Consider the following 13,283-nt stretch of genomic DNA (forward strand, 5'->3'; position numbering starts at 1 on the left):
TTTACTTACTGTACCACTGATCCACTCTCTCTTACTTTACTCACTGTACCAATGATCCATTCTCTTACTTACTGTACCACTGATCCACTCTCTCTTACTTTACTCACTGTACCAATGACCCACTCTCTTATTAATACTTACTGTACCACTGATCCACTCTCTTACTTACTTACTGTACTGTTGATCCACTCTCTCTTACTTTACTTACTGTACCACTGATCCACTCTCTTACTTTATTTAATGTACCACTGATCCACTGTCTCTTACTTTACTTACTGTACCACTGATCCACTCTCTCTTACTTTACTTACTATACCACTGATCCACTCTCTCTTACTTTACTTACTGTACCACTGATCCACTCTCGCTTACTTTACTTACTGTACCACTGATCCACTCTCTCACATTACTTACTGTACTATTGATCCACTCTCTTTTACTTTACTTACTGTACCACTGATCCACTCTCTTACTTTACTTACTGTACCACTGATCCACTATCTTTCTTTACTTACTGTACCACTGATCCACTCTTTCATACTTTACTTACTGTACCACTGATTCACTCTCTCTTTACTTACTGTACCACTGACTCACTCTCTTACTTTACTTACTGTACCATTGATCCACTCTCTCTTACTTTACTTATTGTATCACTGATCCACTCTCTCTTGCTTTACTTACTGTCCCATTGATCCAATCTCTCTTACTTTACTTACTGTACCACTGATCCACTCTCTCTTACTTTACTTAATGTACCACTGATCCACACTCTTACTTTACTCACTGTACCACTGATCCACTCTCTCTTACTTTACTTACTGTACCACTGATCCACTCTCTCCTACTTTACTTACTGTACCATTAATCCACTCTCTTACTTTACTTACTGTGCCACTGATCCACTCTTACTTACTGTTCCACTCTTTTACTTTACTTACTGTACCACTGATCCACTCTCTCTTACTTTACTTACTGCACCACTGACCCACTCTCTCCTACTTTACTTACTGTACCACTGATCCACTCTCTCTTACTTTACTTACTGTACCATTGATCCACTCTCTCTTACTTTACTTACTGTACCATTGATCCACTCTCTCCATATGTTTATCTTATTGAACCATTCATCCTCTCTCTCTCTCTCTCTCTCTCTCTCTCTCTCTCTCTCTCTCTCTCTGTTCATGTACTTTCTGCTCTACATCACATGATGATATAATGCCAATAAGGGAGCAGCTGCCGCTGTTAGGATTAACAAAGTATATACACATTCCTTTGGTGGGTACTGGAATGTGCTCACATTTATAATGTGTTGTGTTGGCGCCTGTATGTCTTACTTTCCCCAAAATACACACACATTCCTCTTGATGTTCACCTTAACCACCAGTATTAACATTAACCATCAGTGATGTTAACATTAACCATCAGTAATGTTAACGTTAACCATCAGTAATGTTAACATTAATCATCAGTAATGTTAACATTAATCATCAGTAATGTTCACCTTAACCACCAGTAATGTTAACATTCACCATCAGTAATGTTAACATAAATCATCTGTAATGTTAACATTAACCACCAGTAATGTTAACATTAACCATAAGTAATGTTAACATTAACAATCAGAAATGTTAACATTAATAATCAGTAATGTTAACATTAACCATCAGCAATGTTAACATTAGCCATCAGTAATATCCATCTTTACCACCAGTAATGTTCAAATTAACCACAAGTAATGTTCACCTTAACCATCAGTAATGTTCACCTTAACCATCAGTAATGTTAACATTAACCATCAGTGATATTCACCTTAACCATCAGTAATGGTAACATTAACCATCGATAATGTTCACCTCAATCATCAGTAATGTTAACATTAACCATCAGTGATGTTCACCTTAACCATCAGTAATGTTAACATTAACCATCAGTGATGTTCACCTCAACCATCAGTAATGTTAACATTAACCATCAGTGATGTTCACCTCAACCATCAGTAATGTTAACATTAACCACCAGTAACGTTCACCTCAACCACCAGTAATGTTAACATTAACCATCAGTGATGTTCACCTTAACCATCAGTAATGTTATCATTAACCATCAGTAATATTCACCTCAACCACCAGTAACGTTAACATTAACCATCAGTAATGTTAACATTAACCATCAGTAATGTTCACCTTAACCGCAAGTAATGTTAACTTTAACCATCAGTGATGTTCACTTTAACCATCAGTGTTAAAATTAACCATCAGTAATGTTCACCTTAACCACAAGTAATGTTAACTTTAACCATCAGTAATGTTCACCTCAACCATCAGTAATGTTCACCTTAACCACCAGTTATGTTAACTTTAACCATCAGTAATGTTCACCTCAACCATCAGTGATGTTCACCTTAAGCACCAGTAATATTAACATAAACCATCAATAATGTTCATCTTAAGCATCAGTAATGTTAACATTAACCATCAGTAATGTTCACCTTAACTACCAGGTATGTTAACTTTAACCATCAGTAATGTTCACCTCAACCATCAGTAATGTTCACCTTAACCACCAGTTATGTTAACTTTAACCATCAGTTATGTTCACCTTAAGCACCAGTAATGTTAACATTAATCATCAGTAATGTTCATCTTAAGCACCAGTAATGTTAACATAAACCATCAGTAATGTTCATCTTAAGCACCAGTAATGTTAACATTAATCATCAGTAATGTTCATCTTAAGCACCAGTAATGTTAACATTAATCATCAGTAATGTTCATCTTAAGCACCAGTAATGTTAACATTAATCATCAGTAATGTTCATCTTAAGCACCAGTAATGTTAACATTAATCATCAGTAATGTTCATCTTAAGCACCAGTAATGCTAACATTAATCATCAGTAATGTTCATCTTAAGCACCAGTAATGTTAACATTAATCATCAGTAATGTTCATTTTAAGCACCAGTAATGTTAACATTAATCATCAGTAATGTTCATCTTAAGCACCAGTAATGTTAACGTTAATCATCAGTAATGTTCATCTTAAGCACCAGTAATGCTAACATAAACCATCAATAATGTTCATCTTAAGCACCAGTAATGTTAACATTAAGCACCAGTAATGTTAACATTAATCATCAGTAATGTTCATCTTAAGCACCAGTAATGCTAACATTAATCATCAGTAATGTTCATCTTAAGCACCAGTAATGTTAACATTAATCATCAGTAATGTTCATCTTAAGCACCAGTAATGTTAACATTAATCATCAGTAATGTTCATCTTAAGCACCAGTAATGCTAACATTAATCATCAGTAATGTTCATCTTAAGCACCAGTAATGTTGACATTAATCATCAGTAATGTTCATCTTAAGCACCAGTAATGTCAACATAAACCATCAATAATGTTCATCTTAAGCACCAGTAATGTTAACATTAAGCACCAGTAATGTTAACATTAATCATCAGTAATGTTACCATCAATCATCAGTGACCATCAGTAATGTTCACCGTAACCACCACTAATGATCACCTTAACCACAAGTAATGTTAACATTAACCATCAGTAATATTAACCTTAACCTCTAGCAATGCTCATCTTAACCGTTACTAATGTTCACTTTAACGTTAACATCAGTAATGGTAACCTTAACCCCCAGTAATGTACACACACACACACACACACACACACACACACACACACACACACACACACACACACAGGAGTATGTGATAGGGTGTAAGAAAGTAAACTCTAGATTGATATGGGTAAAACTGAAAGTGGATGGAGAGAGATGGGTGATTATTGGTGCATATGCACCTGGGCATGAGAAGAAAGATCATGAGAGGCAAGTGTTTTGGGAGCAGCTGAATGAGAGTGTTAGTGGTTTTGATGCACAAGACCGGGTTATAGTGATGGGTGACTTGAATGCAAAAGTAAGTAATGTGGCAGTTGAGGGAATAATTGGTATACATGGGGTGTTCAGTGTTGTAAATGGAAATGGTGAAGAGCTTGCAGATTTATGTGCTGAAAAAGGACTGGTGATTGGGAATACCTGGTTTAAAAAGAGATATATACATAAGTATACGTATTTAAGTAGGAGAGATGGCCAGAGAGCATTATTGGATTACGTGTTAATTGATAGGCGCGCGAAAGAGAGACTTTTGGATGTTAATGTGCTGAGAGGTGGAATTGGAAAGATGCCTGATCATTATCTTATGGAGGCGAAGGTGAAGATTTGTGGGGGCTTTCAGAAAAGAAAAGAGAATGTTGGGGTGAAGAGAGTGGTGAGAGTAAGTGAGCTTGGGAAGGAGACTTGTGTGAGGAAGTACCAGGAGAGACTGAGTACAGAATGGAAAAAGGTGAGAACAAAGGACGTAAGGGGAGTGGGGGAGGAATGGGATGTATTTAGGGAAGCAGTGATGGCTTGCGCAAAAGATGCTTGTGGCATGAGAAGCGCGGGAGGTGGGCAGATTAGAAAGGGTAGTGAGTGGTGGGATGAAGAAGTAAGAGTATTTGTGAAAGAGAAGAGAGAGGCATTTGGACGATTTTTGCAGGGAAATAATGCAAATGAGTGGGAGATGTATAAAAGAAAGAGGCAGGAGGTCAAGAGAAAGGTGCAAGAGGTGAAAAAGAGGCAAATGAGAGTTGGGGTGAGAGAGTATTATTAAATTCTAGGGAGAAGAAAAAGATGATTTGGAAGGAGGTAAATAAAGTGCGTAAGACAAGGGAACAAATGGGAACATGAGAGAAGGGGGCTAATGGGGAGGTGATAACAAGTAGTGGTGATGTGAGGAGATGGAGTGAGTATTTTGAAGGTTTGTTGAATGTGTTTGATGATAGAGTAGCAGATATAGGGTGTTTTGGTCGAGGTGGTGTGCAAAGTGAGAGGGGTAGGGAAAATGATTTGGTAAACAGAGAAGAGGTAGTAAAAGCTTTGCGGAAGATGAAAGCCGGCAAGGCCGCGGGTTTGGATGGTACTGCAGTGGAATTTATTAAAAAAGGGGGTGACTGTATTGTTGACTGGTTGGTAAGGTTATTTAATGTATGTATGATTCATGATGAGGTGCCTGAGGATTGGCGGAATGCTTGCATAGTGCCACTGTACAAAGGCAAAGGGGACAAAGGTGAGTGCTCAAATTACAGAGGTATAAGTTTGTTGAGTATTCCTGGGAAATTATAAGGGAGGGGTATTGAGTGAGAGGGTGAAGGCATGTACAGAGCATCAGAATGGGGAAGAGCAGTGTGGTTTCAGAAGTGGTAGAGGATGTGTGGATCAGGTGTTGGCTTTGAAGAATGTATGTGAGAAATACTTAGAAAAGCAAATGGATTTGTATGTAGCATTTATGGATCTGGAGAAGGCATATGATAGAGTTGATAGAGATGCTCTGTGGAAGGTATTAAGAATATATGGTGTGGGAGGCAAGTTGTTAGAAGCAGTGAAAAGTTTTTATCGAGGATGTAAGGCATGTGTACGTGTAGGAAGAGAAGAAAGTGATTGGTTCTCAGTGATGTAGGTTTGCGGCAGGGGTGTGTGATGTCTCCATGGTTGTTTAATTTGTTTATGGATGGGGTTGTTAGGGAGGTGAATGCAAGAGTTTTGGAAAGAGGGGCAAGTATGCAGTCTGTTGTGGATGAGAGAGCTTGGGAAGTGAGTCAGTTGTTGTTCGCTGATGATACAGCGCTGGTGGCTGATTCATGTGAGGAACTGCAGAAGCTGGTGACAGTTTGGTAAAGTGTGTAAAAGAAGAAAGTTGAGAGTAGATGTGAATAAGAGCAAGGTTATTAGGTACAGTAGGGTTGAGGGTCAAGTCAATTGGGAGGTAAGTTTGAATGGAGAAAAACTGGAGGAAGTGAAGCGTTTTAGATATCTGGAAGTGGATTTGGCAGCGGATGGAACCATGGAAGTGGAAGTGAATCATAGGGTGGGGGAGGGGGCAAAAATTCTGGAAACCTTGAAGAATGTGTGGAAGTCGAGAACATTATCTCGGAAAGCAAAAATGGGTATGTTTGAAGGAATAGTGGTTCCAACAACGTTGTATGGTTGCGAGGCGTGGGCTATGGATAGAGTTGTGCGGAGGTGGGTGGATGTGCTGGAAATGAATGCTTGAGGACAATATGTGGTGTGAGGTGGTTTGATCGAGTAAGTAATAATAGGGTAAGAGAGATGTGTGGTAATAAAAAGAGTGTGGTTGAGAGAGCAGATGAGGGTGTTTTGAAATGGTTTGGTTCACATGGAGAGAATGAGTGAGGAAAGATTGACCAAGAGGATATATGTGTCAGAGGTGGAGGGAATGAGGAGAAGTGGGAGACCAAATTGGAGGTGGAAAGATGAAGTGAAAAAGATTTTGAGTGATCGGGGCCTGAACATGCAGGAGGGTGAAAGGCGTGCAAGGAATAGAGTGAATTGGAACGATGTGGTATACCGGGGTCGACGTCTGTCAATGGATTGAACCAGGGCATGTGAAGCGTCTGGGGTAAACCATGGAAAGTTCTGTGGGGCCTGGATGTGGAAAGGGAGCTGTGGTTTTGGTGCATTATTACATGACAGCTAGAGACTGAGTGTGAACGAATGGGGCCTTTGTTGTCTTTTCTACCGCTACCTCGCACACATGAGGGGGAGGGGGTTGTTATTTCATGTGTGGCGAGGTGGCGATGGAAATGAATAAAGGCAGACAGTATGAATTATGTACATGTGTATATATGTATATGTCTGTGTGTGTATATATATGTATACATTGAGATGTATAGGTATGTACATTTGCGTGTGTGGACGTGTATGTATATACATGTATATGTGGGTGGGTTGGGCCATTCTCTCGTCTGTTTCTTTGCGCTACCCCGCTAACGCGGGAGACAGCGACAAAGCAAAACAAACAAACAATATTCATATATATATATATATATATATATATATATATATATATATATATATATATATATATATATATATATATATATATAATTTATTTTTTTATTTATTTACTTATCTATCATACTATACCTTTCATACATTGATTGCACTGACCTTACCGATATAGCTTCAACTTTGTCATTAATAATCAGCGTCCACATCTCTAAACAAGTCTCATTTAGATATACTAAGCTGTCTAAATCCTTTGAAAACTTCTATTTTTTTAAGAATAACCTGATTACATTTAAAAGTTTTATTCTGTAATGTTAAGATGTCTACATCCTTTGTAAAGTTCCATGAAGTAAACACGACCTGATTACATCCTTAAAATGTTCCATTTTGCAATAATAATGTTTATATCCTTGAAATGTTCTATTATGCCACTATGTACTTTGTACATCTTTTGAAACCATATAATTCATAACGCTAAGACATTAAAACCATGATTTTCTCATAATAACGTTTCTAGATTTGATTGATTCAATACTGATCCGTACAAAGCATTTCAAGTCTTTCTTCCAATAATTTGTTTAGATTCTTGGATAATAAATCCTGACTAGTCCAGCCAGGTACGTGAAATCGTATTTTCTGTTGATTACAAATCCAAATTCTTTTATGAGTTCTATTTTTCTATCATCATGTTTCTAGACCTTTTAAAGTGACGTATCTTGATTAGGACGTATCGTACATCATATCATATAATAAGTTTACATGCTGAGGGCTGTGTGTGTATTGGGTGATGGAAGAAATGTACAAGATGTGCTACTAAGATTCAGTACTTCACACAAATGTTAATCTTTCTTGTCAAATGTAACTGTACAACCCTCTCCCCAGTCAACCGGTCCTGGCATGTACTAACTTCTATCGCCTGCACCATTCGTATGTGTCATCATTACTTACATTTCAACTTTAAGAAGACTCATGAATTCTAAAGAAGTATTTGCCAATAATGTCAAATGATGGTTATAACCAATTTTCTATTTATTCTTTAACCAGCTTTTAAGTGTAATCTTCCGGTTAATCATACAGTAGTTACAACCAAGAACACGTCACTCAAATACCTTAAACTTGATCTTGTAAGAGAGGTTATCCTGAATGAACACTGGAGTGGTGTTAAGGTCAGATATATATATTTGATGGTTGGTTATAACATTATTATCTTGCCTACAGGGATACCATCCCCTGGCCCCACCAACACGTCTAGTACATCATCGTCTACCACCATCATACTATGACTATGACTACGGCTACGGAGGATACTATGGATACGTCCCTCCACCAATCAGAATGAGGTTAGTAATACTGGCAGGTGCTGTCACTACAGCCATGTGGGGAGAGTGTGTGATGTTGGGAGGGCAGGGCTGTCACCTGGAGCCGTATGGGGAGAGTGTATGATGAAGGGAAGGCTGGGGTGAGGTGTATCATGGTAGTAAGTTGACAGGTTATAGGTAGGTAGGTCCAGGCAGGGCAAGGCGATGCTCCTAGTAAGATAATGTCTCCCTCCTTCCCTGGCAGCCGGTACGACTCCTACCTGGACGACGACCTCCTGGAGCCGACCTACATCCCCCGCTACCACCGCCCACGACTCTCTGACACCCTAGATGATGCTGACTACCGTGAGAAGGTAAGTGTCTGCTACCTCAACTCCTACCCATGCCACTACTGCCCACACCACTACCACACTGGTGTCCCCACCACTACCACACTAGTGCCCACATCACTACCACACTACCCTGACCACTATCGCACTAGTGCCCACACCAATACCACAATACTGTCCCCACCACTACCACACGAGTGGCCCCACCACTATCACACTAGTGCCCACACCACTACCACACTAGTGTCCCCACCCCTACCACACGAGTGGCCCCACACCACTACCACACTAGTGTCCCCACCCCTACCACACAAGTGGCCCCACCACTATCACACTAGTGCCCACAGCACTACCACATTAGTGCCCACACCACTACCACATTAGTGCCCACACCACTACCACATTAGTGCCCACACCACTACCACATTAGTGCCCACACCACTACCACACTAGTGGCCCCACCACTACCACATTAGTGGCCCCACCACTATCACTCTAGTGGCCCCACCACTATCACACTAGCGTCCACACCACTACTATCACATTAGTGCCCACACCACTATCACACTAGTGGCCCCACTACTATCACATTAGTGCCCACACCACTATTATACTAGTGCCCCCACAACTACCACACTAGTATCCACACCACTGCGACATTAGTCCCTATACCACTACCACACTAGTACTTATACCACCACAACACTACTACTGTCCACACAATTGTACTCTCCTGGAATAACAAGACACTGGACTTGTCTCACCAACACACCAGACATCATATTTTCATCTAAGATGAACACTTCCATCATCATGTGAACTTATTCTGAAGCCAAATTCATGATGTCTATCCTTATTCTGTCAAGGTGTGGGTCAAGTTCATGTGTGTGTGACCTTATATTGTCATCTGTGAGAGAAGTTCATGTGTGTGACCTTATACTGTCTAAGTGTAGGTCAAGTTCGTGTGTGTGTGTGTGTGTGTGTGTGTGTGTGTGTGTGTGACCTTATACTGAAATGTTGTTGGTCCAGTTCATGTATGTGTGCGCGCGTGACCTTATACTGTATTGTTGTAGGACAAGTTCATATGTGTGAGTGTGACACTGTGTAACCTTATACTTCGCTGTTGGAGTTCCAGTTCATGTGTTATAACTTCATAATGTGATGGTTGTAAGGTTTAAGGTGGTATGTTAGTTGTAAAGTTATAGTTCCAGTTCATGTGTCATAACTATAATGATGTGATTTGTTGTAAGGTTTAATCAGGGTTGTATGCTAGTTGTAAAGTTGTAGCTCCGTGTTGGTGAACATCGTTTCCTTCCCTGCCAACAGAGCGTCCCTCACACCACCATCCCCAGGTCCACCACACACCATATCAGAAGTTATTCACCAGGTGTAAGTCCATCGTTGAGAATCCACTGATACACTGACTTTCTGCGTGAACTCTAACTGCTAAGAGTATGATAGGGTCGCCTAGTGACTAGGGCCATGCTTACCAACTTGGGCTAAGAATATCGTTTAATACTATACCTAGCTAGAGTTAGGATTGACAGCTACGTAACGTTAGGGCCAGGGTCAACTTTTACTTCAAGGACCAGAACCTTATATACCTCTTGTGCCAACGACTTTGATCATCATATGATCGTCAGTCTTAAATATTATCAAAGACACAAAAGTGAACTTAACACAGGCAGCTCAAGACATACGAACTGGTGTAACCCCCTCACTATGTGGCCACTTGATGTACGCCCTGTATGTACACACTATGTACGTGCCCTGTATGTACACACTATGTACGTGCCCTGTATGTACACACTATGTACGTGCCCTGTATGTACACACTATGTACGTGCCCTGTATGTACACACTATGTACGTGCCCTGTATGTACACACTATGTACGTGCCCTGTATGTACACACTATGTACGTGCCCTGTATGCGCACACTATGTACGTGCCCTGTATGTACACACTATGTACGTGCCCTGTACGTACACATTATGGACGTGCCCTGTATGTACGCACTATGTACGTGCCCTGTATGTGAACACTATATACGTGCCCTGTGTGAACAGTGTATAACACTGAAGTACATACAACCTATAGTTGACGTACATTAATATAACATATATAACCTATATTTTAGGTATATCCCTGTAGCATTTACATCCTATATTCTGGGTATAATACTGTAGTATAATAATGTATGAAATAATGCTGTAGTATCATAGGAGTGTAGTTTAGTATAAAGCCAGTATTGTTCAACATCCTTCTGAAGTTGTAGTCTTATATATACTTCCATACAACAAGTATGTACTGTTATATATAATTATTTCTAAACTGTCCTTCATCTTTATCTTTGTATATCACTAAGGCTTTCCCTAATATTAGCCTACCAAATGGTACAACATTATTGTTATATTAATTGTCTGGCATAGAAACGACTTCCCTGTACACGTATCCACATATTGGTTATTCATAACATGTCCTCCAGCAGTGCAATTGTACATATTACAACCAAACACCTGCACGAACTGCGGACAAGCATCTGTTCATTCAGCAACCTAACACTGGCACATACTGGAGCTGAACATCTGTTCATACTGCAACATAACATCTGCACATACAGCAAACTAACGCTTGTACGCACTGCCACCAAACATCTGCATATACTGCCGCCAAATATCTATACATACTGCAGCCAACCAGCGACACGTATTGCTGCAGATGATGTGTTGATACAGCAAACTAACATCTGCACATACAACAGCCAAACATCTTTACATGATTTAACCAAACACCAATATATTGCGGCCAAACATCTGTGTATAATGTAACCAAACACCTGCAGAGACTACAGCTGAACAGTTTTACATACTGTAATAAAACATTTGTGCATACAGCAGCCGAACATCTGCGCATAATGCAGCCGAACACTTTCACATACTGCAACCAAACACCTGCGCATTTTTACATACCGCTGGAGCCAAACACATGTACATACTGCGACTAAACACGTGCACATACTACACCGAACGTTTTTACATATTAAAACCAAACATCTGCACATATAGCAGCCGAATATATGCACGTACTGCAGCCGAAATCTGTACATACTGCAACCAGATACCTGCACATACTGTAGCCGACAATATGGACATACAACAACCAAATACTTGTATACAATACATCCTAATACCTGCATATACCGCATCGTAACACTTGCACATGCTGCAGCCAAACATCTGCACATATACCGCATCGTAACACTTGCACATACTGCAACCAAACATCTGCACATATACGGCATCGTAACACTTGCACATACTGCAGCCAAACATCTGCACATATACCGCATCGTAACACTTGCACATACTGCCGCCAAACATCTGCACATATACCGCATCGTAACACCTGCACATACTGCCGCCAAACATCTGCACATATACCGCATCGTAACACTTGCACATACTGCAGCCAAACATCTGCACATATTACAGCCCAATACTTGCAAATATTGCAGCCAAATACCTGCACATACTTAAGCCCATCCATTGCACATACTGCAGCCAAACACCTGTACTTACTGCAAATAAACAATTGAACATACTGCAGCCAAACACCTGCAAATACTGCAGCTAAAGACCTGAAAATACTCAAGCCCAACACCGGCACATACCGCACTCAAAACCTTGCACATACTGAAGGCCAACTGCACATACTGCAGCCAAAATCCTGCACGTACAGCAGTCAAACATCTGCACATAATGCAGCCTGAAACCTGCAGGTGCTGCAGCCAAACACCTGCACATCCTGAAGAAAAACATCCGCAAATACTACAGCCAAGCAGCCACACAACAGCATGTACAGTAGCCAAACACCTGCACATACTGCAGCCAAATACCTGCACATACTGCAGCCAAATACCTGCACATACTGCAGCCAAATACCTGCACATACTGCAGCCAAATACCTGCACATACTGCAGCCAAATACCTGCACATACTGCAGCCAAATACCTGCACATACTGCAGCCAAACACCTGCACATACTGCAGCCAAATACCTGCACATACTGCAAACGCCTGAAAATACTGCAAGCAAACAATCGCATACACAGCAGCCACACATCAGCATACTCTGCAGCTAAACAAATGTACACACAACAACCAAACCCTAAACGTACTGCTACCAAACATCTGAACATAATGTAATCTAACACCTGAACACAGAGCAACCATACATACTGCAGCCAAACGTTTGCACATACATTACCCAAACATTTGCACATACTGCAACTAAACACCTATACATATAGCAACCAAACATCTGCAAGCAATGCAGACAAATAGCATATACAGCAACCAAACAACTACAGATAAAAAACAAACGAACATCTGCCCCATACTACAGCAAAACACCTGCAACCATCCTGCGTCAAAAATTTGCACATACAGCCAACAAACATCTGTGAGCATTGCAGTAGAACAAGTGCACATGCAGCAACCAAACATATGAACATACTGCAACCAAACATATGCACATACTGCAACCATATACATATACTGCAACCAAACATGCATATACTGCAACCAAACATGCACATACTGCAACTAAACACCGGAAATAAAGCGACTAAACATCTGAACATACTACAGCCAAACATCTGCTTGCGCTTCAGCCAAATTGGCTCAAAAATCTAGTTTCATACCTAATGATAGTCTCCCTCTGCTAATTAACCAGGACCTAAATACTGTCCATTCTATTTACATTT

At 40.3% G+C, this 13,283-nt stretch overlaps 1 protein-coding gene across 50 annotated transcripts in view; it reads left to right on the forward strand.

Annotated features, from left to right (window-relative positions):
• The window catches only part of LOC139756531 (uncharacterized), a 143,979-nt gene that overhangs the window by 62,485 nt on the left and 68,211 nt on the right, over window positions 1–13,283 (forward strand). For 42 of the 50 annotated variants that reach the window (XM_071676069.1, XM_071676027.1, XM_071676028.1 and 39 more), the window contains 3 exons: window positions 8,088–8,209; window positions 8,433–8,541; window positions 9,844–9,906. In XM_071676069.1, coding sequence (XP_071532170.1) covers window positions 8,088–8,209; window positions 8,433–8,541; window positions 9,844–9,906 — 294 coding nt within the window. The remainder of the gene's footprint in view (window positions 1–8,087; window positions 8,210–8,432; window positions 8,542–9,843; window positions 9,907–13,283) is intronic. The other 8 variants (XM_071676044.1, XM_071676022.1, XM_071676045.1 and 5 more) reach the window with 1 other exon arrangement.

The sequence above is a fragment of the Panulirus ornatus genome, chromosome 22 (assembly GCF_036320965.1).
Source record: "Panulirus ornatus isolate Po-2019 chromosome 22, ASM3632096v1, whole genome shotgun sequence".
Lineage (NCBI taxonomy): Eukaryota > Metazoa > Arthropoda > Malacostraca > Decapoda > Palinuridae > Panulirus > Panulirus ornatus.